Source organism: Scyliorhinus torazame, chromosome 8 (genome assembly GCF_047496885.1).
Source record: "Scyliorhinus torazame isolate Kashiwa2021f chromosome 8, sScyTor2.1, whole genome shotgun sequence".
Lineage (NCBI taxonomy): Eukaryota > Metazoa > Chordata > Chondrichthyes > Carcharhiniformes > Scyliorhinidae > Scyliorhinus > Scyliorhinus torazame.
In genome coordinates this window covers 141,884,439-141,912,221 of record NC_092714.1, presented here as the reverse complement: position 1 = coordinate 141,912,221, position 27,783 = coordinate 141,884,439, and the positions used below count along the sequence as shown (strand labels likewise).

The 27,783-nt window shown below is 45.7% G+C and overlaps 1 protein-coding gene across 1 annotated transcript in view; it reads right to left on the bottom strand.

Moving 5' to 3' along the window:
- LOC140428153 (5-hydroxytryptamine receptor 2A-like) overlaps positions 1-26,668 on the bottom strand; it is a 219,012-nt gene extending 192,344 nt beyond the window's left edge. Inside the window, exon 1 of the mRNA XM_072514274.1 lies at positions 26,078-26,668. Coding sequence (XP_072370375.1) covers positions 26,078-26,456 — 379 coding nt within the window. The 5' untranslated portion in view covers positions 26,457-26,668. The remainder of the gene's footprint in view (positions 1-26,077) is intronic.
- Between the last annotated feature and the right edge of the window lie 1,115 nt (positions 26,669-27,783).

Here is a 27,783-nt window from a genome sequence, read left to right as displayed (position 1 = left end):
GCCAGGTGTCAAACTCAGCTTCCTGCCAGCCCCAATCATGGGCTGGATTCTCCAATAATGGGGCAATGTCCCCACGCCAGCGTGGACTTTCATGAAGAAAGTCCTGAGTGATTCTCCCATCTACAGGGAGCTAGCAGGTCCCCGCAGTGCTCCTCGTAGCTCTGTCTGCGGATACGGGGCACAGCACTTCCGGTCAGGAGTCCACACATGTGCATGGCAGCGGCCTGCAGCGGGTGCCCCGTGGACAGGGCGGACACAGACCGCGGAGCGTCACCAAAAACGTAGGTCCCCCAAGATCACGGGTGTCCACGGGTCCGTGACGCCCGATCGCTCCCCTGGCAGTCCATGAGGCATCACCCCCCCCATGTGAACGATCTCCCCGCCCCCCCACCTGGGCAGCCGCGGACTGAGTCCGCAGCCACCACCCGATGTTCCCGACGGCCGATAGGTGGTTAGAATCACGCCGTCAGGAACTCGGCCGGTTTCGCGCGGAGAATCATTGGGGGGCCTCTGTCAATGGACTCCTACCCGCGCCGTGTAGTTTGCGCGCGAGAGACTCCTGGTGCAGGAGCGGCGCCGGTCAAAATTTCGGGTTTGATGACAATTCTCCGCCCCAACGCCGAACACAATTTCGGTGCGGAGGCTCAGAGAGTCTAGCCCCAGACTTTTGCCCAGAGTGGGTGCCAACATGAAAACTAATTTAAATTCATTTTAATGTGACTATCAGGCAGGAAACCTGATACACCAGTCTCCTGGGATGCTCCAGCCCCCACCAGCCATGGGTCATGTGGGTGTGAACTGGTGCAGGTCCTGATAAGCAAGGACCTGATGGTTTCAACTCAAAGATGGGGTAAGGGGTTAAGTACCCTCTCTACACTTGCCACCAGGGTGCCAAGGGGGAATCCGTCAGAGGAGATGGAAGCTGGGGGGAGGGGCCGGGGGCTTGGATTTGACTGGAAGGGTTCAGGTCTGTGGTCTTTCCCTCTGTTACTTTGAAAATTATTGAACTGTCTTTCAGCAGTTTAAAGTTTATCCTCTGATGTGTTGGAGCTCTTTAATGTTTCTCTCAGCATGTCAAGTTCAAATATCTGTCAGCTGAAGTGTTCTCATTGATGTGTTGGAAACATTTGAAGTACTTTTTCACAGTCAATTTCATTCCCCTTTAACTTTTTCAAGTTGCTGGGCATGTTGCGAAGCCCAAAAGCTTTGAACTGCATTGTTTACATTCAATTTCACGGTCCATTACCTTTTATAAGCCTCTTGACTGACAGGTCTAGGCTGTTTCAAAGGAGGCATTAGTGTTGTTTGTTTTTATAGCTCTTCATGGGGCATTAACTCTGAAGTGCTTCCTCCTTTGAGCAGGTGTTCTAATTAACAGCACTTTTTTTAAAGAGGCAGTCTTTGATCTGACGAGCTTCCTAGAAAAAGCAAGTGCGGAGGCAGGACTCAGGTAGAGTGCCTGGTCTTTCTAATTTAATGATTATCAAAGCTACAGAGGGAAGACCTGCCACCAGAACCCCATCCCGGGAAAGACCCCTGACCTGAGCCCCTACAGCCCAGCCCAAGTCTCCCTGATCCCCACCTCTGCTGATGGGCCCTCCTCGACACCCTGGAGGTAAGTGTAGACAAGGTACTCAGCCACTTTCCCCCTCCCTTGGAGTGCAAGGTGCAAGGATGACACTGATAAGGGGCAGCGCCTGAGGGGGACTGAGGGGTCCTGAGGGGAGGAACTGAAGGGTGGCATAAAGAGGGAGGGGCTGAAGGGAGCATTTGGTGAGCCCATAACGGGGTGTTGTTCACTTGGGGGCGCTTGGCATTGCCAGTGATTTGGAAGGGAGCTTTCCCAGCGATTGGAAGGGGCTGCAATGTTATTCTGAGATTTAAAAACGGTGCCTGATCTTTGAGGACCAGGACCAGTCAGTGAGTGTAGGCCTGCCTAACTCAAGGCCAGTGCAAAACCCGACAATCTCAAAAAAGTTGAAAAGTCCCACTGAATTCCACTCCAGTTTTCACGCTGGCGGGAGCACTTATGAGTGAATTCAGGAGATTTGTGCCCTATATCTGTGTGTATTTCCTGTCAATTTATCTATTCATTATTCTTCTGTTCCCATTTCTAATGGGAACCAGTCATGTTGAAACTAAATTCAATGACATTGGCTGTTTTTTTCAAGATTTAGAAGGTACATTGCAGTGTGCAAGAGCCACCCTTCATTTTATTTTTGAAGGAAATCCAATTTCCCTCCATGTTCCCAAATCCTGGGCAATTTCCCTCTGGCCCTTTTGCAACTTGTGAGTGGCTACTGTGTGAAATGTACTCCCACCCCCAACGAGGTCCCATTTTAAAAGGAGGATGAAAATCTTCGTTGGCTGGTGCAGGGTTTTGAAAGCTCATTAAAAGTACGGCAGGTCTGAGAGTTTGTGAAGAAAATAAAGAGTTGGGAGCCTTCTGAATGTTTTCACACCTTCAAATGTCACTATTAGGTGCTGTATTGTAATGTACTATATTTTCAATGCAGCGTTTCATCAATTTAAAGATAGGTTGACCCTTTCATTGACCCGCTTTGTGTATTTGTTCACATGCATTACTGTGCCTTTTCAATGGAAAAAAAAACCCCATAAAATGTTACAAAATGTCCTCCAGACTGTTCCAACATCTTTTCCACTGTGATTTAAATGGTTCTGACTAAAGTAGAAAACCTGATTTTGACAAGAGAAAATTCCAACAACCTGCTCCAATACATTGATTGACAGACACTCTGCATTGCAGTTGAAATAAGCATCTGTTTTTGCTTCCTGTCTATTGTTTGGACAGCGGTGGCCATTTTCAATGCTTGGCTGAGATTCAGGTGCTAATGGCTTTCATCAAATAAGTGTTCCATTTATCGGAGAATGAATGATGGTTTTAAGAGGGTATATTAACAAACTGTGCCTTTGATTTGACTTCTGGTTTGTTGACACAAGCTGATAATAATTTTATTTTTCACAGGTAGAATGCATTTTATTCTCTCAGATTGATTATACGGAGGCTTTTTTTAGATGATAAGGTTCACTTGCATGGGATCTGAGGACTGTATACAGTGCATGGTGGATGAGTGACTATGGAGGTTACATGGGGGACATAGAAGCAGCCTGGGTGATCTGAGAGACATGGAGGATACACGGGGGCATAGAGGTTACATAGGGAATCTGACAGTGCATGTAGCGTACGTGAGGGCATAGGATGGCCTGGGTGATTGGAGGGGGCAGAGGCTGATATGGGGGGGTAGTTGCATGGATGGGGGTGTGAGACCTTTTTAAACAATGTTGGTGTTGGGATACTGTGTTTGGGAATTGGACCTTCTAACCCTCCTCCACACCTACACTCCCTGCACAATGGTTTGTGACTCACAAACTGCACTGTAAACCCAACCCGGTATCAATGTATCGGCCATTGCATGCTTTGGCAATTACATTGTTATCTAATTGCAATATTAAAGACAGGTGATGATCATTGGCTCAACCTCCAAAAGAATACAAATGGATACAGTTGGAACAGTTGAGGGAACCATAAGGAGTTTGTAATTCTACTGAACTTTATGAATAATAAACTTGCTGAAGGTAAAAGACAAATTCCTGTATTATTCCTCCGCCATATGCAATCATTGATCTAAACACCTGAGTGCGAAAAGACAGGAAATGGCGCGTGAAGTCACACATGGGTCGGGTGTGCAGTTTACGAGTTGCGAACATTCACATATTGGGGTTTTCCCGAGCCCAGAGGAAGATTCAGCTATTGTGTTTAGTTGAAAAAAGCAATTTAAGTTATCTGCATAAAATAGCAAGGGACTGCTGAACAGTGACGGACTCTGGGAGCTGTAAAATTCTTGCTAACGTGAAGTCTTTTAACATTTAAAAGTTACTGACTGGCATGAAGCTCAGTGATTGCCACAAGACATTGCTTCCAAGGTTAGAAAAAGCTCATTGATCTTTTGAAATATGTGAATTGCATTTTCCACATCCTGATTGCTGAACCTGAAGCACAATTCTCCTGCAATCTTGCATTGCTGATCTCTGAAACTCGTGGTTACCAGAAACACTATCTATCCATTGCCCTCTGATAACAGTGGGCAGGGAAGCTGGCCTGAATATATCATGGACAAACAATCTGGCACCAGTCATTTTTTACTGCCGCCACTGTTGAATATCAAAATAACAACAATTGCCTTAATGTCGGAAAATCTCCAAATGCACAATGTAGTTGTTATATTTTCTTTGTTGCCGCAAAGAGAAAAGGCATGGAGTTGCTCACACTCTGGATTCTTGTAAAACACAATGAAAGATTTATAAGAGGCATTGCTCATATAATAAAGGATGGAGCACTGCCTAAAGCTAACATAAACACTCTCGTCACTGCACAGCACGTGATGCTTTACCAGTAGGAATATATGCTCTGATACATAACACCGCTCTCCCTTTACTTCATTAGTGCAACAACAATGATTAACATTTTTACAGTAGATACATGTATACATATGTACAATTCAATAAAGACAGACTCTGCGGTGGACGTCAATTCCTTTTTGGTATAATGCAGCATTCTGGAACTTGGCTGCTTGAGACCTTGGAAGTGCCCTCATTCTCTTCAGTAGATGGTATTTCTTGGGCAGTTACCCCAGTATCTATCACTGTGGGTATTTTAAAGTCCTCAGAAACAGAATCTGAACTTGTCTCCGTGTCTGGTCTCTGTTCTGAAGTATCGCTGTCTAGATTTTTCAAGGGAAGAACCTCTTGAGAAGTTTCTGCAAAATCACATCATGAAGCAAGTAGCTGACCAACAAGACGTTGCTAAACTCTTTCATCACCCATCTGTACAGTGTATGATGTTTGGACCTCTCTTTGCTAGGATCACGGCAGATACTCATTTCTCAATGGTGGTGTAGCTCCTAGCTAGCACTCTCACTCCCTGGTTGAACATTTGCTTTTTAAAGTATTGCTCCCTCCAAGCAATTTGTGCTTGTTGTTTGACAATCTCTGAAGTACCAGGTGGAGTTAACAAATCAAATTGTGTTTGTAGATTCCTCTTGAGCAACAGCATTGCTGATGAATTCTACATGGTAGCATGTACAGTGTTCTGGAAAGACACTGGGTTGGATTCTCCACACCCTGATGCTGAAAGCGCGACTGGCGCCGAGGCAGAGAATCCAGTTTGGCACGGAAATTGGGACCAGCACCGGTTCGCCGATTTTCTGGGCACAGAAAGTCACCGGGGAGTATGCCGTGCCGTCAGGGGCCATTGCCAGAGGCCCGCTCCGACATTCTCCACCCCCGACTGGCCGAAGTCCCGTCGGAGTGGAACTAACCTGGTCCAGCCAGTCGGGATATTCGCGTGGCGACTGCGGACTTAGTCAGGCGGATCGGAGGCCAAGGGGAGGCCTTATAGGTGGCCGGGGAATAATTGTGCGGGGTTTGAGGGTCGGACATGCGGCCGATCAGGGGTCTCCTTTGTGGGTCTACCACCGCGGTCCAAGTTCGCTATGGGGCACGGTGCGGCCGCTGGAGGCCTCTGACCCAGAAGTGTGGGGGCCAGTATCTGCAGCAAAAGCTGTGAGATTTACTCCAGGTCCCTGCTAGCCCCCTGCAGGGCTGTGAATTCATGTCCCTTTAATACAGGATGTTCAGGAGTACAACTCCACCGTTTTGATGCCGGCGTGGGGACATAGTCCCAAAAACGGAGAATCCAGCCCCATGTTTGCTCTTCTTACCAATGTCCCCTGGTCCTTCGATGCTTTGATAGAGTGCTTTAATGATTACACAAAACGTTTAGCCAATTAGTTTGTTGTAGGATGATATGGAGTGACTTCCCTTCAAATAGTCCTCAAACTACTTTGAAGTAAATATCTTGCAAATATTTTGTCTAATTTCTCAATGGTCTACTCAGTCTCGTTAGCTTCATTCGTGTGACTTCTGGCCATTTTGAGTGTGCGTCTGCAATCACTAAGAACATGCGACTCTCCAGTGGACCAGCATAATTGATGTGTATCCTCTGCCATGGCTATGTCAGCCATCCCCACGGATGTAATGGTTGTAATGGTGGAGTGTTCATTAGCTTTGCACAGGATTGGCATTGCCCTACTTTCTCTTCAATTTGAGCAATTAACCACCAAAAATAACTGCGTGCAAATTCTTTCATTCTCACCACATCTGGATGTCCCTCATTCAGTTGGCCAAGGACTCTAGTACGCAAGCACGGAAGAATAATCACACAGATTCCCCACAATAGAACTCCATTCTGAACTGTCCACTCAAGTCTTTGAGTGCTGTAAGGCTTGAGGTCTAGATTTTTCCTATGAACGTCTGACAGCATTTCTTTTTGGACCAAGTCTATTACCTTCCCCATCACTGGATTGGTTCTTGCGTATCTTTGAAGTTGAGATGAAGTCACAGGTACATTATCCATGATCATTATGCTCAGCTGGAAAGAGGCTTTGAGCATCATTTTAGGTGTAAGATGGTCCCACCATTACCTTTATGGGTGTTATTTTAGTCTTTTGATGGATCATCGACCCTTGATGGAAATCTTTGGGCCAAATATAGGTACACCTTCTTTGGCAACTAGTAGATTGCAAAGGTGGTCTTTGATATTGTCGGTGCACACTTACGATATCCAATACAAATACAGGATGTTGACAAAATGTTCTTCAAGTTCTTGTTTAACTTGCAACGGCATTCATGACAAAATATTAGCATTTCATGTTGCTCTTGTGAGACTGGATATTGTGTGTGCCGACAATATCAAAGACCATCTTTGCAATCTACTTGCTGCCGAAGAAGGGATATCTTTATACGACCCAAAGATTGTCGTCAAGGATCGATGATCCGTCAAAAGACTGAAATGACGGCCATAAAGGTAATGGTGGAACCGTCTTGCATCAAAATGATGCTCAAAGCCTCTTTTTTTAGTTGAGCGTAATTTATTTGTGTGCTAATAAGAGTGCATGAAGCAAATGCCATCGGTAGTTCCTCTCCTGAAGGCATAATGTATGAGACAACTACAATGGCCCCAGAGGAGGCATCGGAAGCAAATTGCAACTTCAGTTCAGGATTATAATGATCCAACAGCTCTGACTGCTGTAAAGCATCTTTTACTTCATCAAATGCATTTTCACATTCTTCTGACCAGCATCATGCCTGTTTGGCACATCGCAAAATGTGCAAAAGTTTCAATCATGTTGCTATTTTGTTCCGATTTTACCATGATAATTGCCCAATCCTAAAAAATTACCTTTATTGTGTCAAATTAAGATTGCGGTCAGCTATCTCCTTTGGCTCCTTGTGTAAGCCATCTTTCTCGATGATGTAACTTAGGTAATTTATGGATGACTTGAAAAAGTTGCACTTATTCTTTTTAACTGTCAGATTGTGACTCTGCAAACGCTTCAGGGTAGCTTCCAAATTCTCCAAGTGTTCCTGTTCACTTGAACCAATGATGAGTATGTCCTTTAAATAACATTACGCTCTATTCAACCCACTTAGAATCTGAGCCATCTTTGAAAAAGAGCAGGCACAGATGTTATTCTGAAAGGAAGTCTTCTGTCATGAAACAGACCTTTGTGCGTCACACTGGTGAGTAGCGGCTGTGATTTGGCAGCCACATTCGTCTGCGGATATGGTTGTAAAAGGTCAGTTTTACTGAATTTCTGCCTTCTAGAAAGTCCAGCAAACAAGTCTTCAAATAGCGATAGTGGATAATGATCTGCGCACAATATTGGGTTAATAGTTGTTTTAAAATTTACACCAATTCTGAGCCATCATGTTTTGATACAGGAATTATTGGTGTCGCCCAATCACTTGCAGCAACAGATTCAATTATTCCTGTTCATACATTTCTTTCTAGTTCCTCTTCAGCTTTTGGCCTGATGGCATATTGCATGGTTCTAGCTTTGAGATATTTGGGTGTGCTGGCTGGGTTGATTTTTAGGTGTAGCTCAACTCAAGTCGTAGAGCCCAGCGAATCTTCGAACACTGTTGCTGTAAGTCGCTCTTTGAATCCAAGAGTTAATTTATGACTTCCCAGTTACGCCTAATCTTAGCCAACCATGCTCTGCGAAATAGAGCATGAAAATTTCCACGGACAATGTGTGAAGAGGCAACTTTGCCGTCTGTCCATTTACTTCAACTTTCACCATAATTTAATGGTACAGCCTCTTCAGTGTGCATCCTTAAGATCATATTTGATGGTTTTAAAGGCAGATGCTTCAACTTTTGATAATAAATTCCCTCAGGTATCAACGATACTGCTACGCCCATATCACCTTCCATTTTACTTTAATTTACACAAATTAGACAGAGATAGATAGGTTCTTGATTAATAAGGGGATCAGGGGTTATGGGGAGAAGGCAGGAGAATGGGGATGAGAAAATATCAGCCATGATTGATTGGCGAAGCAGACTCGATGGGCCGAGTGGCCTAATTCTGCTCCTATGTCATATGGTCTTATGGTCTAATGATCTTCGAGTTTTGGATATGCCCCAAAATGTGGTTGATCGCCCTTTATTGACAAAATACCTAGCTTCAGCTCCTGCAGTAGCTCTGTTACGTTGTCCTTTGAGTGATCTTGAATTTGTCTACCAATTTATAGACACAACTTGTCTGTTTAGATGTGTTTTTTTTCATGCATATTCTTGGTGTTGGAGAGGTTTTCTGAGCGCAACATGCCTCAGCAATATGGCCCTTCTTGCCACAGTTCTTGTATGTATTTGTTTTACTCCATCATTCCCCTGCTGAGTGTTCAACCTGAGTACATCGGTGACATGGTTGCATCCTTGTGGTATCCATTTTGTGGATCTACGCTTCAGCCCCCATCTGTGAAACTTCCCTTGTTGCTAGCTCCATAGATGTGGCAATATCTACAGCAACTTTTAGAGTTTAATCCCTTTCTGTGAGCAGCTTCCTCTGAAGAGCTTCACTGTGGAGTCCACAAACCACCCTATCACGAAGAGTATCAAGTGTTTCATCAAATTCATAATATTTTGCTAACTTTATTAAAGTTGCTACAAATTGGGAAATGTTTTCATCTTCTTCCCTACTATGGCGGTGGAAATGAAACCTTTTTGCATCAATAATAGTCGAGGAAAGAAATGCCCCTTTAAGATTTTCATTAATTCAATGCCGGACTTATCTCCTGATTTTGCTGGGTGAACTCAATATTGTAGCAGCATAAAAGTTTTACGTCTTACTGAGCTGAGAAATGCTGCGACCTTTAGGCCGTCTGGTGTCTGATTTGCTGTGAGATATAATTGGAATCTTTCCTCATAAGAGTTACAAGTCTCACGGTCTTCATCAAATACATCCATGGAGCCTGTTTTTGCCACCATATCGGCTCCCGGCTCCCAGGGTCTACATTTCAACCAACTTCCTCCTTCATATTTTTATGGAAAGTATGGCACAAACAATCTCCTTTTTTCAAGCAACCGGAATTTTTTTCTGTGTTGCCTGATGGCCATTTGACTTTCCCCCAAGTACTGGTCCATGCAGTGTTGGCAGACTTCAAAATCCCCGTTCCCCGCAGCCCATTTAGTGTGGTCCCTACAGCCCAGTTCCCACTCACTTCAATGCAGGCAAGATTTTCCGACTGTTGGTCTTCTTAGTCACATTTGCAGTCAAAAATCTTTTTTAAACCTTCAGCATGGTGTCAGTGCTTTGCCTGATATATGTGTGTATATATGAATCTGGCCCCGAGAATCTTCCATTGCTCCTGATGCCGTCTCCACTGTTTAGTCAACAGGTTTGTCTTCCAGTAATCCTTTGCCTCAATCTTCGTTGTTAGTTTTCTCTTCTGTTACATTTCTTTGTTGCTGCAAAGAGAAAAGGAATGAAGGTGCCCACACTTTGGATTCTTGTAAAACACGATGAGAGGTTTATTAAGGTACAATCAAAGGTGGAGAACTACCTAAAGCCCACGCAAATGCTCTGCTGACATCACTACACATCACACAAAGCTTTACCAGCAGGAATTTATTCTCTGATACATAACAGTAGGAGAGTCAGCAAAAACATTGTTTACACTGAAATACACAAGGAGATCTTAAGGCAGAAGATCAAAAGCCTGGCCAAAGAAGTAAGTTTTAAGGAACGCCTTAAATGACGAACAAAAGGTAGAGAGACAGAAAGGTTGAGGGAGAAAATTTCAGATCTTAAAGCCATGCCAGAAGGAGGAATGGCCACTATTCGTCAAATTGAATCATACAATCTGTACTGCACAGAAGAAGGGCACTCGGCCTGGCACATCTGTGCTAGCTTTCTGAAAGAGCAACTCAGTCGGTCCCATTCCCCTACCTTTGCCTGTAACTGTAATTTCTTTTTCTTCAGGGGTTTATCAAATTTCCTGAAGAAGCTGCAATTTCCTTCCTGACACTCACAGGTAATGAATTCTGATCCTAGCCAAACACTGTGGGAAAGGTTTTTCCCATGGTTCCTATGCCAAACACCTTAAATCAGTGTCCTCTGGTTGTCGGTCCTCTGACAATGGGAGCAGTTTCCCCCTGTTTATGTAACTGAAACATTGTCAAGAATCTTTTCCACACCCTCTCTACAGCCTTCCATTAGTGTGGTGTCCAGAAATGCTCCAGTGGATGAGAAACTAGTATTTTATAAAGGTTCATCAATATCCTTGCTTTTCCAACTGTACGTCTATTTATAAAGCCCAAGATCCCAAATGTCTTTTCAACTACTCTTGGAAACTACCCTACCTCCTTCAACGGTTTGTGTGCGCATATACCCCCATACCTTTCTCTTCCTGCACCTTCATTAGGATTGTACCCTTCCTTTTATATTGTTGGAGCTATTAAAATTAGGGATGCTTTGGAGGCCAGAATTAGAAGATCACAGACACCTCAGTGGGGCTGGAGGATATTACAGAGGTCGGAAAATGCGATAAAGAGATGGGTGAGAGATAGAAGTTAGCGAAGTCATGAAGGCCAATGAGCACAGCAGTGTTGGGTGCATGGCACTTAGTGCAACCTCTGACATTAGCAGCAGAGTTTTGGATGACTTCAAATTTACAAAGGGCAGAATTTGGGAGACCAGCTGGGAATTTGTTGGAATAGTAAAATCTAGAGGTAACAAAGGCACAGCAGTGGATGAGCTAATACAAGGATGAAGACAGATGGTGTGGGGTACACAGTCAGAAGTTCAACCCAAAGGTCAAGTATGACACCAAGGTGGTGAAGAGACTGGTTCAGCCCTAGACATTTGCCTGGAAGACGAATGGAGTGGTGTCTAGTGAATGACATTTGCAGCTGGATTTGAAGACAGTGGGCAAAACTCTCTGCCTTATGCCACCGGTAGCGGTGTTACCGAGGAAAGCTTGGAACCTGCCACCATACAATGTCCCACACTTGAAGATACAGAAACCCATTCCCTCCCGGCAAATCAAACTCCTCCTCTAATGTCTCCAAGGTCGGGAAGCCCTCCTGGATGAATAGATCCCCAAACCTCTCAATCCCTGCCAGCTGCCATACCTTAAAGCCCCCATCCAGCCCCCCCGGGACAAACCGGTGATTGTCACAGATCGGTGACCACACTGCAGACCCCCTCCAGTCTCATATGCTGCCTCCATTGTCCCCACACCCTCAGGGCTGCCACCACCACAGGACTTGTGGAGTACCGAGCCGGCGAGTACCGAGCCTCCAGACTCGTACCTTTGCAGGATGCTGCATCCATCCGCTCCCAGACCAACCCCTCCCCCACTACCCACTTCCTGACCATCAATATGTTGGCAGCCCAGTAATAGTTAATAAAGCTCGGCAGAGCCAATCCCCCTTCCTCGCGGGCCAGTTCCAGGAGTGTCCCCTTTACTCTCGGGGTTTTACCCGCCCATATAAACCTCAATATCGCCACATTCATACTTCTGAAAAAAGCCTTTGGGACAAAAATCGGGAGACACTGAAAAAAGAAAAGCAGTCTCGGAAGGACCGTCATCTTTACCATCTGAACCCTCCCCGCCAGCGTCAGTGGGAGTATGTCCCATCTACAAAAATCCCTTCGCATTTGATCCACTGCTTTGCCCAGGGCCTCCACCAGCTCCTCATTTACCTTCGGGAACTCGAGCTTCCCCAGGAATTGATTCATGCCCTCCTCCCCAACCGGGGGTTCCGACTTGTATAGCTGGCTATAAAATTCCCGGAACGCTTCATTCACCACCCCCGGGTCCGTCACCGTCTTCCCCCTCAAATCCTTTAATATCCCTATTTCTATCTCTGCCTCCTGTTTCCTCAGCTGATGTGCCAGCATCCTGCTAGCTTTCTCCCCATGTTCATATATTGCCTCTTTTACCCTCTTCAGCTGACCCTCTGCCTTTCCTGTGGAAAGGAGCCCAAACTCCATTTGAAGTCTCTGACGCTCCTTCAGGAGCTCCTCATTTGGAGACTCTGAATATCTCCTTTCCAGCTGTAACATTTCTCCTACCAACCTGTCCAGGTCCGACCGCTCCGTTTTATCCCTGTGTGCTCGAATCAAAATACTTTCCCCTCTAATGACCGCTTTCAGTGCCTCCCAGACCACCCCAGCTGCAGTCTTTCCCATGTCATTGATCTTTATGTAGCCCCGAATGGCCTCTCTCACTCGCTCACAGATCTCCTCACCTGCTAACAGCCCTGTATCTAGTCTCCACTGTGGTCGCCTGGACATGCGCGTGTCTGCCCATAGATCTATCCAATGTGGTGCATGATCTGAGACCACAATTGCTGAGTACTCAGTGTCCGCAACCCCTGCTAACAGTGTTTTATCTAGCACAAAGAAATCTATCCTGGAGTACGCCTTATGTACATGGGAGTAGAATTAATAGTCCCTGCTCCTTGGTCTCTCAAATCTCCACGGATCCACCCCTCCCATGCGCTCCATGAACCCCCGCAGTTCCTTTGCTATTGCTGATAGCTTCCCCGACCTAGCACTCGACCGGTCCAACCTCGGGTCCAGGACCGTATTAAAGTCACCCCCCATGATCAGCCGGTGCGAGTCAAAGTCTGGGATCTTCCCCAGCACCTTCCTGATAAACGCGACATCATCCCAGTTTGGGACATATATATTCACCAGCACCACTGCCATTCCCTCTAGCTTCCCACTAACCATAATAAATCTGCCTCCCGGGTCTACCTCTATCCTCCCCACCTCGAATGTCACCCTTTTATTAATCAGGATAGCCATCCCCCTTGTTTTAAAGCCCAGTCCTGAATGAAACACTTGCCCGACCCATCCCTTCTTTAATCTAATTTGGTCTCCCAGCTTCAAGTGTATCTCCTGTAACATAGCCACGTCCACTTTTAACTTTCTCAGGTGTGCGAACACACGAGCTCTCTTAACCGGCCCGTTCAGTCCATGAACATTCCATGTAACCAGGCTGGTCGGGGGGGGGGGGGGGGGCTTTTGCCCCCCCCTCCCCTGTCAGTCAACCATGACCTTTCCTAGGCCAGCTCCTAGCCCGTGTTCCACACCTCACTTGATTCGCCCCTCAGCGGCGACTGCCATCTGATCTCCAGTCTCCTAACTGTCCCTTACATGTCAGCAGTACCCCCCCTCCCTCCCCACCACTTCGTCTTTCCCCCCACTTTGCTCCCGCGAGCCGACTATCCAGCTAGCTCAGCATCTAGCTAGCTCAGCATCTCTAGGCAAAGGGTTAACAGACAAAGTGAAACAACAAGCATTTTTATTTAACCTGCAGACAGATTTATTAAATAGTTAAAGGACAGGAGATTTAAATTCCTTTATAGCTTGATAGTTCTGAGGTGATAGTTCCAATCAATTTATCCATTTTTATGCACATTCATGTCTATGTTTAACAATCCCAAAGGGCACCTTACCTCTACCAAAGGGCGTCTTACCTCTCCAAAATGCCACTTGACCCAAAAGTGTCACTGAATCTATCCAAAAGGGGACCCTGCCTCTCCAAATAACTCCAGCAGCTCCAGGCTTTCTCCTATAAAGTTTAATGCCCACAAGTTGTCTTTTGAAAATCCCCAAGCGAAAATTTGGTCTGTTTGAAGACAGCTACACTTTATCATGTGCAGCTGCCTCCGTGAATCACAAATGTGCAAAATCTGACCTACTTCCTTCATCCCACCCTTGGCAGAATTGGTGGGTGCTTTAGAGGCGGGACATCTGGAAGCAGGAGACATTCTCTGTCTTTCTGAAAATTGGTCCCAGATAATTAGATGATGGAGGAGTGGAGGAGGATGTTGTAGTCCAGTGTTCATCAAATTTTATTTCTGGGGACCCATTTTTACCAACCGGTCAGCCTTCAGGACCTATGCCGGCCGCCCTTCTCGACCCACGCCGACAGAACTTCGAGACCCACCATTTACGCTTTCCTTTAATGCGACAGGTGAGCCTGCTTGGTCCACATGATCTCACTTGCTTTGTCATTCAATGTTACATTTCTGTGTGGGTTGTTCATCAGAGGTCCTGGAGCTCATACCGGCACCGCTTTGTCCTGCCGTGGACTCTCCTGCGAAGCTCTCTCCAGCAGATTCAGTTCTGAGATCCTGGTCTGCTTGTGTCTCTGGCCCTCTCTTCCTTAGTCCAAAAAGATTCACCCTCATTTCTTCACACAGTCCTGTCGCTTGCTTGCTGGCCGCTACAAAACGGAGGAAAGTCTTCTCAGTAATTTCGCGCCCAGTCTACATGATGTCAGTGTACTGGGCACATGACCTGCTCTCTGCCACCGCTTCTGGAGGGAAGACCAATCGATTAAAAAAAAAATCTGCTTCTGGAACAACGAGTTGACGTACGGAGGAGGCGGTTTGCCCCGCTGGGTTCCGGGCCTGCGCACTGCTGCATCAGGCTGAGGGAGCACGCATTCACAGGACGGCCGGCATTCTTGAAAGCCGGTCGCGGCCGTTGGGCAATTCTTCCCAAGATCGCGAACGCCGTGACTGATCGCTCCGCGACCCTCCCGCCAAACAGTCACGGGTCGCGACCCTGAGTTTGAACCCTTACTTACTCTCAAGGTTAAATTTTCTCTTCACAGAAAAACAAAATTAGCTAAAGGAATAAACTGCCTGTCTGCCTTTCCCTCCAGTTTTGTCTTTGTTTCTGTCTCCCACTCCCTTTGTCTCATAGGTGTTATAAATTAGAATCTGTCTCACAGATATGTGCAATTAGATTTACTTTAACAGCCAAGTGCGAATGACTTTAGAAGCCAATTCTTTCTAAAAATTGAAGCAATATTATAGAAATAAAACCGTTACTCTCCCACTCACTTCTATTTCCATCTCTCTAACTTCTGTCTTTCACCCATTTCTTTGATTCCTCTCTTTATGGCTCTCCCTGATACAACATTTTTCAAAAATTAAACCAATTAACAAAAGCTACAATAAGTGTTCAATTATTTTCTCTCTCTGTGTACGCACATACATGTATAGATTTAAACAGCAATTAATTACCTCAGTAAAATATTTGAAATTTGTCTTTTATGTTTCTAAACTTCTCACAGAAATGTTAATCAGAAAGTCCGATAAAGTAAAGGAAAATATCCCATCAGAGAAGCCAGCTGAATAGTACAAAAGCAGCCTGAAAGTTAGGTACATTGCACATGCTTAGACTGCACAATCTAAATTCAACTCATAGAATTTCAGGGACAAAAGTATGAAGTTTGGTCAAGTGCACATAATAGAATTGTTAGCAAAATTCAAACTCATGGGATTAGCAGGAATGTGGCAGCACAGATGCAAAGTTGGCTAAAGGTTATGAGATACCCTCAATTACAACTCGAGAGAGATGATTGGTAATACAAAGGCTTTAATTAGCAGAGAACCAGACAGCTACCGAGAAGTGTGCTCACTCCACACTGCCCACTGAACATTACCTTATGTATGGCTCCCTGGGGGGTGGAGCCGGAGGCGGAGTCCCCCAGGGTTCCAAACCAGGCCTTAAAGGGATCATTACATTAAAGGTGCAGTAATCAATCAGCTCAGGTCAGAAAGCAGGGAGTAGTGATGAACAGTTATTACTTGGATTGGAGGGAAGTATACAGTGGGGTTCCCCAGGCGCCAGTATCAAACCACTGCTCTCTTTGACATATATTAATGATCTGGACATGGTATGAACAGAATTTCAAAGGTTGCAGACAACACGAAACACGCAAATGTAGTAAACAATGAGGATAGGAACAGATTTCAGAAGGACATCGACCAGTGAAATGGGCAGATGCATGGCACTTGACATTTAATGTTGTGAAGTGATGCCTTTTGGAAAAAAAAATGAGGAGAGGTAATAGATATTAAATGATATGATATCTGTGGGTGAGTTGTACTCAATGAATTGCTCATTCGGAGAGCTGACACAGACATGGAGGGCTGAATGGCCTCCTTCTTTGATGCGACAATTCAATGATTCTGGATTCTGAGATATTGAAGTGGGTACAGGAGGTCTTTGAAGGTGAAAGGACAAGTTGATAATCCTCCTAAAAAAGCATATGAAACCCATGGCTTGATAAAAAATGCCACTGAGTATAAAAGCAACAAGGTTATGTTAAATCTTTTCTGGGCAACATCCTTGAAGAAGGATGTCAGAACTTCAGCAAGTATGTGGAGGAAATTTACAATCTCTGACACTGCAGTTTGGTTGAAAAAATATAGAAGGTTATGAATGAACAACTTTATTTTTAAAGATTTCTTCATACATCCTGTTGTTACTATAAGGTCAATTGTTTCTGTGCAGAACGTATAGTGGGTGAATGGGCATAGAAATGCCATAGCTTGGCTTAGAGGGTATGAGGGGCCATCAGGGGAATTGCTGGGCAGGGAGGGTATGAAGAGCTGTGGGGTTATGGGTGGATAGGCATGTTTGATGTGGGGGCATGGGTAATACCTTTTGAACTTACCTTTTAAAAGGTTTCCTCATCCAGATTATGGTTCAGGACACCACTGAGGGACCATGAATATGGGTCCTTTAAAAGCTGGTCCAACTCCATGAAAATTGCAAAGAGCTAAGAAATGGCTATCTCCACAATGGAGCCACCCAGGTTGGGAGTATTGGATGCGGGCTCACAACTCACACCAGCCGGCACCTTTAACCTCGACTGCTAAAAATTGGGGCAACAGGAATGGGATCGGGAATCCTGGAATCCTAGTTTCCATATTTATAGCTCCATGGAGTCACCCCATAAATATCCAGCCCATCTTGTGAAAGTGCATTCATTGACCTTGATCACCCATGTTAAGTCATTAGACTTCTTGTGGCAATGCTGCCATGCCCTTAGGTCCAGATTCTGGGAGTTGATTTTTCTGACCACCTGCTCTCACTCCATTGAATATGTCCCTTGAGGGCTTCTGGACCTTCCTGTGGAAACATGACGTTGGTTCTCCTGCCCACCTTCACCATTCATACCTCCAATGTCTATCCATCACCCTGAAACCCTTTCTGTCTCTTGGTGTTTCATTTTCCTTGTTTTAAATTCTAACACAGTACAGCTTTCATTCAAGAGGGACAGGTTGCCTTTAAGAAGACCAGGCGGACTACACCATAAACACATTACTAATCGCACCCCAGCTGAGCGCAGAGGCAACTGGCAGTGTGAAGAGAAGCCAGCCGTGTGGGAGATGTTTGGCCTAATGCTACTACCCTGGCAATTCCAACAGAATTGGCATGGGCAGGTTCTGAGTCACAACTACCTTGTCCAATAAAATGGGACAGACAAATGTTTAAGCCTAAGTGTCTAAATGAGATGGAGTGGGGAAGAAAGGGATCTGAGGGTATGGATACTCAAATCACTAAAAGTAGCAACACTGGTTAATAAGGCCATAAAATATAACCAAAGCCCCAGGGTTAATTTCTAAATAGTAGAATTGAAAAGCAGAGAAGCTGTGTTAAACTCAAATGGAACCACCACACTTAATGAACTGAGAACAGATTTGGTCGCCATACTATAAAAATGACATCATGACATACAAGAAAGTGCAAAAAGGATAATGCCAGAACTAAGAGAGTATCCCCACCAAAAAAGATTAAACAGGCTGTATTGCCCTTCTCGAGAAAAAACAAATGAACTGATGGAGGTCATTGCAATCATGAAGAGATTTGATAGACTTGATGTAAAGAAGATGTTTCTACTTGTGAGGAAGACCAGAACTGGGGCCATGAATACAAGATAGATGTCTTACATAATAGAAGATAAATACAGGACTATGGAGTACAAGAGCAAGGAGGCTATGTTGAATAAAAGCAAAATACTGTGGATGCTGGAAATCTCAGGTCTGACAGCATCTGTGGAGACAGAAACAGAGTTCACATTTCAGTCTTTATGACTCTTCAGATTTTGAACTGGTACAAGACACTAGATTGGCCTCAGCTGGAGTACCACAGTTCTGAGTGCCAGAATGATGTGAATGCATTAGAGAAAATGCAGGAAAGATTCATGAGGATGGTTTTAGAGGTGAGGAACTTCAGTTTTGAAGATAGATTAGAGAAGTTGGGACTATTTTCCTTGGGCGTGAAAAGAGCTGAGAGGAGACTTTAAAAAAAAAATTTTAAGTACCCAATTCATTTTTTACAATTAAGAAGCAATTTAGCGTGGCCAATCCACCTATCCTGCACATCTTTGGGTTATGGGGGCGAAACCCACGCAAACACGGGGAGAATGTGCAAACTCCACATGGACAGTGACCCAGAGCCGGGATCGAACCTGGGACCTCGGCGCCGGGCTGAGAGGAGACTTGATACACGTATTCAAAATCATGAAGGACAGAGTAGATAGGGAGAAACTGTTCCATGAAAGGATCGAGAATGAGAGGGCATAGTAATTGGCAAAAGAAGAAAAAGTGGTATGAAGAAAAACCTTTTCTCCCAGCGAGTGGTTAAGGTCTGGAATGCACTGTCTATCAGTGTTTTTTAAAAAATTCATTTACGAGATGTGGGCCTCACTGGCTAGGCCAGCATTTATTGTCCCTCCCTAGTTACCCTTCAGAAGGTGGTGGTGAGCTGCCTTGTTGAACCCGTTAGTCCCCGAGGTGTAGGTACGCCAACAGTGCTGTTAGAGAGGGAGTTCCAGGATTGTAACCCAGCGACAGTGAAGGAACGGCGATATATTTCCAAGTCGGGATGGGAAGTGACTTGAAGGCGACCTCCAGGTGGTGTGGTTCCCAGGTATCTGCTGCTTTCGTTGTTCTAGATGGTGGTGGTTGTGGGTTTGGAAGGTGTTGCCTAAGGAACCTTGGTGTGTTACTGCAGTGCATCTTGTAGCTGGTACACACGGCTGCCACTGTCCATTGGTGGTGCAGGGATTGAATGTTCGTGGAAGGGGGAGCATTTAAGCGGAGCTGCATTGTCCTGGATAGTGTTGAGCTTCTTGAGTGTTGTTGGAGCTGCACTCATCCAGTCAAGTGAAGAGTATTCCATTACATTTCTCACTTGTGTCTCACTTGTGCCTTGTAGATGGTGGACAGGCTTTGGGGGAGTGTGAAGAGGTGAGTTAGTCACCATAGGATTCCAAGCCTTTGACCTGCCCTGCTAGCCACAGTATTAATGTGGCAAGTCCAATTCAGTTTCTGATCAATGGTAACCCCCAGGGTGTTGATTGTGGGGAATTCAGTGATGATAATGCCACTGAATGTTAAGGGACAATGGTTAGATCATCTTTTGTACGAGATGGGCATTGCCTGGCACTTGTGACTTGCCACTTCTCAGCTCAAGCCTGGATATTGTCCAGGTCTTGTTGCATTTGAATAAGTGCTTCATTATTTGAGGAGTTGTAAATGGTGTTGAACATTGAGCAGTCATCTGAGAACATCCCCACTTCTGACCTTATGATGGAAGGGAGGTAATTGATGAAGCAGCTGAAGATGGTTGGGCCTAGACCCTACCCTTAGGAACTCGTGCAATGATGGCCTGGAGCTGAGATGATTGACTTACAACCAGCACAACCATCTTCCTTTGTGCCAGGTATGACTCCAGCCAGCGGAGAGCTTTCCCCGCTGATTCCCATTGCTAGAGCTCCTTGATGACATACTCGGTCAAATGCTGCATTGACGCCGAGGGCAGTCACTCTCAGCTCATCTCTGGCATTCAGCACTTTTGTTCATGATTTAACCAAGGCTGTAATGAGGTCAGGAGCTGAGTGGCCCTGGCGAAACCCAAACTAAAGGTCCGCGAGCAGGTTATTGCTCAGTAAGTGCTGCTTGGTAGCACTGTTGATGCCTCCTTCTAACACTTTGCTGATGATGGCGAGTAGACTGATAGGGCGGTAATTGGCTGGGTTGGATTTGTCCTGTTTCTTGTGTACCTGGGGCATTTTCCACATTGCTGGGCAGATACCAGTGTTGTAGCTGTACTGGAACAGCTTGGCTAGGGGTGTGCCAAATTCTGGAGCACAAGTCTTCAGTACCATTACCGGAATATTGTCAGGGTCCATAGCCTTTGCAGTATCCAGTGGAATGGATCAGATTGGCTGAAGACTGCTGAAGACATCTGTGATGCTGGGGATCTCCGAACGAGACCAAGATAGATCATCCACTCAGTACGTCTGGCTGTAGATTGTTGCGAATGCCTGAACCTTGTCTTTTGCACAGATGTGCTGTGCTCCTCCATCATTGAGGATGGGGATATTTGTGCAGCCTCCTCCTCCAATGAACTGTTTAATTGTCCATCACCATTCAGGACTGGATGTGACAGGACTACAGAGCTAAGATCTGGGGCGGGATTCTCCGCAATCGGCGCGATGTCCGCCGACTGGCGGCAAAAACGGCGCGAATCAGTCCGGCATCGCGCTGCCCCAAAGGTGCGGAATTCTCCGCATCTTGAGGGGCCGAGCCCTCCCCTTGAGGGGCTAGGCCCGCGCCGGCTGGCGGGAAAGGCCTTTGGCGCCCCGCCAGCTGGCGTGGGAATGACTTTGCCGTGCGACGCATGCGCGGGAGCGTCAGCGGCCGCTCACGGCATCCCCGTGCATGCGCAGTGGAGGGGGTCACTTCCGCCTCCGCCATAGTGAAGACCATGGCGAGGCGGAAGGAAAAGAGTGCCATCACGGCACAGGCCCGCCCGCGGATCGGTGGGCCCCGATCGCGGGCCAGGCCACCGTGGGGGCCCCCCCGGGGCCAGATCGCCCCGCGCGCCCCCCCCCCCCCAGGACTCCGGAGCCCGCCGGCGCCGCCTTGTCCCGCCGTTCGAAAGGTGGTTCAATCCATGCCAGCTGGCGTGGGTTGACAGCGGCGGGACTTCGGCCCATCGCGGACCGAGATTCGCTGGGGGTGGGCCCACCGGCCGGCGCGATTTCAGCCGACCGGCGCAGCGTGATTCCCGCCCCTGCCGAATCTCCGGTGGCGGAAAATTCGGGACACGCCGGGGCCAGGATTCACGCCGGCCACCGGCGATTCTCCGACCCGATGGGGGGGTCGGAGAATCGTGCCCCAGATGTGTTGGTTGTGGAATCGTTTCGCTCTGTCTCTTACTTGCTGCTTCTGCTGTTTCATAGAATTTACAGTGCAGAAGGAGGTCATTCGGCCCATCGAGTCTGCACCGGCCCTTGGAAAGAGCACCCCACTCAAGCACATGCCTCCTCCACTCCAACCCCTTAACCCAGTAACCCCAATTAACCTTTTTTGGACACGAAGGGCAATTTAGCATGGCCAATCCACCCACCCCGCATATCTTTGTACTGTGGGAGGAAACCGGAGCACCCGGAGGAAACCCACGCACACACGGGGAGAACGTGCAGACTCCGCACAGACAGCGACCAAAGCCGGGAATCGAACCTGGGACCCTGGAGCTGTGAAGCAACTGTGCTAACCACTATGCTACCGTGCTGCCGTTTGGCACACAAGTAATCCTGTGATGTAGCTTTACCAGGTCGACACCTCATTTTTACTGTGCTGGTGTTGCTGCTGGCATTCTTCATTGAACCAGGGTTGATCCCCTGGCTTGGTGGTGATGGCAGAGTGGGGGCCATGAGGTTGCAGATTGTGGTTGAGTACAAGTCTGCTGTTGCTGATGGTCCACAGCACCTCGTGGATGCCCAGTTGCCAGATCTGTTTGAAGTCTATCCCATTTAGCACGGTGGTGCTGCCACAAAAGTGGTGGAGGAAGGTTCAATCAAGGCATTCAAGAGGGAATTAGGCCGTTATGTGCAAAGAAAGAATGTGCAGGGTTACAGGGAGAAGGCAGGAGAACGGCTTGAATTGAATTGCTTGTCCGGAGAGCTGATGCTGGCATGATGGGTCGAATAGCCTTCTTCTGCACTGTAACAATTCTGTGATTCTGTGAAGGTAGTCACTAATTAATCAAATAGGGAATTCAGGAGAAACACCTTTACCCAAAGAGCAGTTAAAATGTGGATCGCAGTACCGCCTGGGGTAGATGAACAACTGGCATAGATGCAATTAAAGGGAAGCTAAATAAACACATGAGAGAGGAAGAAATATAATGATAGGCTGATTGAGTGCATTGAGAAGATTAGGAGGAGGCTCGTGTGGAGCATGAATACTGGCACAGGTCTGTTGGGCTGTTAGGGTGATGTAAGTACTACATGTAAAACCTAAGCTGGGATACTAACAGCAACAGCTTACTAAGGGCAGCGAGGGGTGTTGTGGGGGATGGGTGTTGTGGGGATGGGATTTTGGATGGGAAACCCAAAGGTTTTAACTCCATGGTAAGCATTTTGTGCCTTCGATGGGTTCTCCCTCTGACTGTCTGCCTGATTGACTGGCCTGGCTTCCAGTCAGATATAAAGGATTCCATTAAAGGTTGCAGGAGCAGATAGGACTGATTCCAGTGGGGACATTGAGAGCTGGAGATTTGACAAGGGGCAATTTGGGAGGCTTGACCCACAAGCAATGGTGTATGTACCTTCCCTCCGAAGAAGTCCTCAGTTCCCTTCGGCTGCGCAGTTTACAAGCGGCTTGGGAAACCTTGCTGGCTGCTTTTAAATGTAAAAGCTAGTTAAAGAAGAAACTACCAGCCTCATTAAAATATTTAAATTGTCAGCCCAGCTCCTAGGAATTGGTTGGCAGTCCATTCCTTACGGCCCACTCTTGGCCGCCTCCATTGAACCTGGCAGTAGGTGGACTGGGGCATGTTTACGTTTTACACCTGCTTGGGGTATTAAAATTCACCCCTTGCTTTATGCAGCCCTCTGTATGTCAACATTTAAAATTAAATCTGCATATGTGAACACTTACAATGTGACTCTATACATAAACATTTCTGCAAAAAATAACAATGGGTAAACCATATTAAAGCATTTTGCTTTCACCATTTGTCAATGATCAGCAATAATGCCTTGAATGTAGTAAAACTTCCCAAGGTGCTCTAAGGGAACATTATTGAACAAAATTTGACCCTGAACCACAGAGGAGTTATTAAGACAGAAGACGGAGATAGATTTTAAGCAGCATCTTGAAGGAGGAGAAATACGTAGAGTTGGGAGGCTGTAGGGAGGGAATTCTAGTTAGGGCCTTGGCAACTGAAGGCACAGCCATCAATGACAGAGCGATTTATAACTGAGGAAGCGCCATGAAGTCAAATTTGAAGGAGTATGGAAACCATGCAGGAGGATCCAGAGATAGGGCGGGGTGAGGCCACTGAGTGATTTGAAAATATGGGTGAGAATTTCACAATTGAGATGTTAATTCAATTTATTCTTTCTTTTTGTAAAAATCTAAATTAGAGTATCCAATTCTTTTTTTCCTAATTAAGGGGCAATTTAATGTTTCCAATCCACCTACCCCACACATCTCTTTGTGTTGTGGGGGTGAGATCCATGCAGACACGGGGCGAATGTGCAAACTCCACATGGACAGTGACCCGGGCCGGGATCGAACCCGGGTCCTCGGCGGCATGAAGCAGCAGTGCTAACCACTGCGCTCCGTGCTGCCCTTAATTTATTCTTTCATGGATGCGGATGTCAATGGTAAAGACAGCATTTGTTGCCCATCACTAATTGTGCTTGAACTGAGTGGCTTGCTAGGCCATTGCAGAGGACAGTTAAGAGTCAACCATATTGCTGTGGGTCTAGAGCCCCATGTAGGCCAGACGTAAAGGGCTTTAGTGAAGCAGATGGTTTATTCGCAACAATCGATGATAGTTGTCATCGTGACCATCACTGGGACTAGCTTTATATTCCAGATTTATTAATTAATTCTAAATTCCTCCAGCTGCCTTGGTGGAATTTTAACCCATATCCCCAGAGGATTACCAACCAATGATATTACCACTACACCCCCACCTCCTCCAAAGTCAGGGACAAGAATATTGAACATCATAGAGAATCATAGAATTTACAGTGCAGAAGGTGGCCATTTGGCCTATCGAGTCTGCACTGGCCCTTCGGAAAGAGCACCCCTCTTAAGCCCATGCCTCCACCCTATCCCCGTCACCCAGCAACCCCACCTAACACTGAGGGAAATTTATCATCACCAATCCACCTAACCTGCATATCTTTGGACTGTGGGAGGAAACCGGACACGGGGATAACGGGGAGAACGTACAGACTCCGCACAGACAGTGACCCAAGCCGGGAATCGAACCTGGGACCCTGGAGCTGTGAAGTAACTGTGCTAACTACTGTGTTACCATGCTGCCCAAAAAGTACCAATCATTTATTTTTTTATAAATTTAGAGTACCCAATTATAATTTTTTCCCCCAATTAAGAGGCAATTTAGCATGGCCAATCCACCTAACCTGCACATCTTTTGGGTTGGTGGGGTGAAACCCACGCAGACATGGGGAGAATGTGCAAACTCCACACGGGACAGGGACCCAGGGCCGGGAATCGAACCCAGGTCCTCAGCGCTGTAGTCCCAGTGCTATCCACTGCACCACTGTGTTGCCCTAAAAAGACCAATCATAAAGTACCAATGGTCATCAGATGCTTTGTCATAGTCAGGTGCACAGGCTCTGTCATGGTGATCACCTCAGCTTCCACCCTGAAAAGGATGGGCTCCACGCAAAGCTCTGTGCAAAAACCCTGTGATAGGACAGGAGACTGGGCTTAGGTAGGGTGTTCTCTTTCAGAGGGTCAGTGCAGATTCGATGGGCCGAATGGCCCCCTTCTGCACTGTAGGGATTCTATGGATTCTATTGTATGGAAGTTGTCTTTAAAAAACGTTGGTTTTCATTACTCAATCAACACTTAGTCCCAGATTTCCCACCATTGGAGTTAAAGATGACTGGCCTGTAGTTAGCCTGAGCAGGCGCATTATGGTCCCCCTGCCTGATTTTCAATTTTCCCAATTCTAAACCCCGTGATTCAACGCCCAAGCCCAGGCTTTTGTTAAAGTGTTCAAGTGAAACTTCAAGTGAAGATACAAAAGGTAGTTCAATGGGTCCATTTAATTATATTATTGAGAGCCATGTATCTTTTCTTAAATGTCATTAAAACCCTGATTTGGTACATTAAAATTTTCAGTTGTTAAAAAGAAAGGGCGAATGTTAAAGCTTTCAGAAAGTATTTTCAACAATTTGGGAAAACCTGGTGGTCAAATTGCACAGTGTTAGAGTAATATAGCAGTATGTGTCCTACCTACTGTATGGCATGGTAATATTGAGAATACCTATCCCTGTGGCACCAGAGGACTAACAGGTACTACCAGACACTAATAATGAGTTTTCAATTAAACACATGCTACATGCACCAGGTTCAATATGTCATCGGTTCACCTTGTGCTTGCTTTTTGTAGTACACAATTAAAATTATACAGGAGGAATGCTCAGGAGCTGAAGATTTGGCCAAAGCAACCCTATATAAAATCTGTAAAGGCCAATGACTCATCTGGTGGGATCTGCATTTCTATTTCTGTTTCACAAAGAACAGCATCAAGTACTTAACCTATTCAGGAAATACGTGACCTAAATGCACCCGCACATTCTGCGCTTCTCTGCAGGCAACAAAATCTAACATTTAAGAAAGGTAATGGGTAGCGTTTCAAAGCTGAGCTGGCTTCTCATGTTAAATCAGATCACTGTTCTAATCAGTTCATCCACATAATTGCTAGGACTACGATTGCTTTACTCAGCAGTAATTCACTCGCTTTTCACACAACAGAGGATAGGGGGAAACAGAGAGTAGATTTAATTTATTAAAAAAATTATCTATGAAAAATGCTGTACTTACTTACCATACAGAACAGTGATCAGTGAGACAGGCATGACGAGGATCCCGACCAGCATGTCTGCTATTGCCAGAGACATTAGGAAGTAGTTGGTGGCATTCTGCAGTTTTTTCTCCAGTGACACTGCCATGATAACAAGAATGTTTCCACCAATTGTTAAGATTATTATGATGATTATAAGCAGAGCTGGCCAGTTTTTCTCCTTTCTGTCACCACAGACTTCGTTCGATAGGGCTTCTGGAGCTAGAGTAAGATTACAAGAGCCAGATCGATTTGCAAATCCTGTCGGGGCTCTGCTACTGAATGCACTGAGATTCAGCAGTAAAGCTGTAGAGGAGTATGTGGTCAAATTGAGAGAGTTCCCTACTTCAGTTAAAGAACTCATTCTCCGAACCTCAGCTTTCAAGTCAAATCAGCAAAATCGATCACATTTGAAATGTCTCTCCGTCATAGTTAAAAGGAACATGGGTCCTGACACCGAAAGCCATGAACGTGGGTACCGAAAGCCGTCAATCACCTAGTCTCTCCTGAGCAGCATTAAAAGACCACATTCACTCAGGTCCCGTTACTATTCCGAGAAAATACATACTCCAGTCCGAAACTGCAGCAGCTGAACCATCCCGAATGATTCACATTTGTGTGTGTTCATTGATGGTTCCTTTCAGTAACTTCTTCCAAAGACAATTTTCTTTTGAAAATGAGGTTGTTTCCATTGCGGTCAAAGGAAAATAATCTTTATCCCAGATCAAAACGGCATGTGTAAAAGCAGTCCTTAACCTCAGACTTGTTATTCAATCTTCACTAAATAAAGCTGCTGATGTTACACCTTCAAAAGCTAAAATGATTTCTCTCTTGCTTCAGATGGATAGTTTCCCAGCAGTAAGGCTTGCAGAGTGGACGTGCTTGTTTGTCAGTTCGGAAGATCAGTCTGTGGTCTGTGTATTTTCATTCATCCTCCAGTGCATTTGCTCGCTGTCTTTCTGTCAGTTGCTCTCACCTCCCTTTGGCAGGGAATCAGCAATGACTGCTCAGTGTGGGTGGGCTGTACCACTAAGTATGGGACTTCCAGCAAAGCACTTTCATCATCTTTTCTACCAATACCCGCTGCAATGTTCCTCCGTCAGACACTGAAAGGATAAATAGGATATGAGCAATGCTTTAACTACCTGAGATAATGTCATTACAATCATACACGTTCAACAAAAAGATTAATTTCCACACAGAGCACTTCATTTACTGCTTGGAAGAAATTATTACCACTCGATCTGTAATTATCATACAAACTCCACAATGAATACTTTGACTTAGCATCTACATTCATGTAAGAAAGATAATTGACTGTACGACTGATGGACAAGAGCATTGGGGATACTTAATCCAAATTTATCCAAGTTTAGCCTATTTGGGTTAATTTCTAAAATGAAATCATAGTCCAGAACAAGTCAAGGACTCACAAGCATGCATGTAGTTTTGCACAATTCATGATCTATGCATGTTTGTAAACAATCCATATATATCAACTCATATATATTAACACAGTTTATGATCTACTACATTCAAAAGTACAGACTATGATTAACACATATGCATAAACACAGTCCAAGATCTACACATATACATGACCACAGTCCATGATCCACCCACATACATAACCACAGTCCATGATCTACCCACGTACATATTCACAGTCCATGATCAACTCATATGCATAA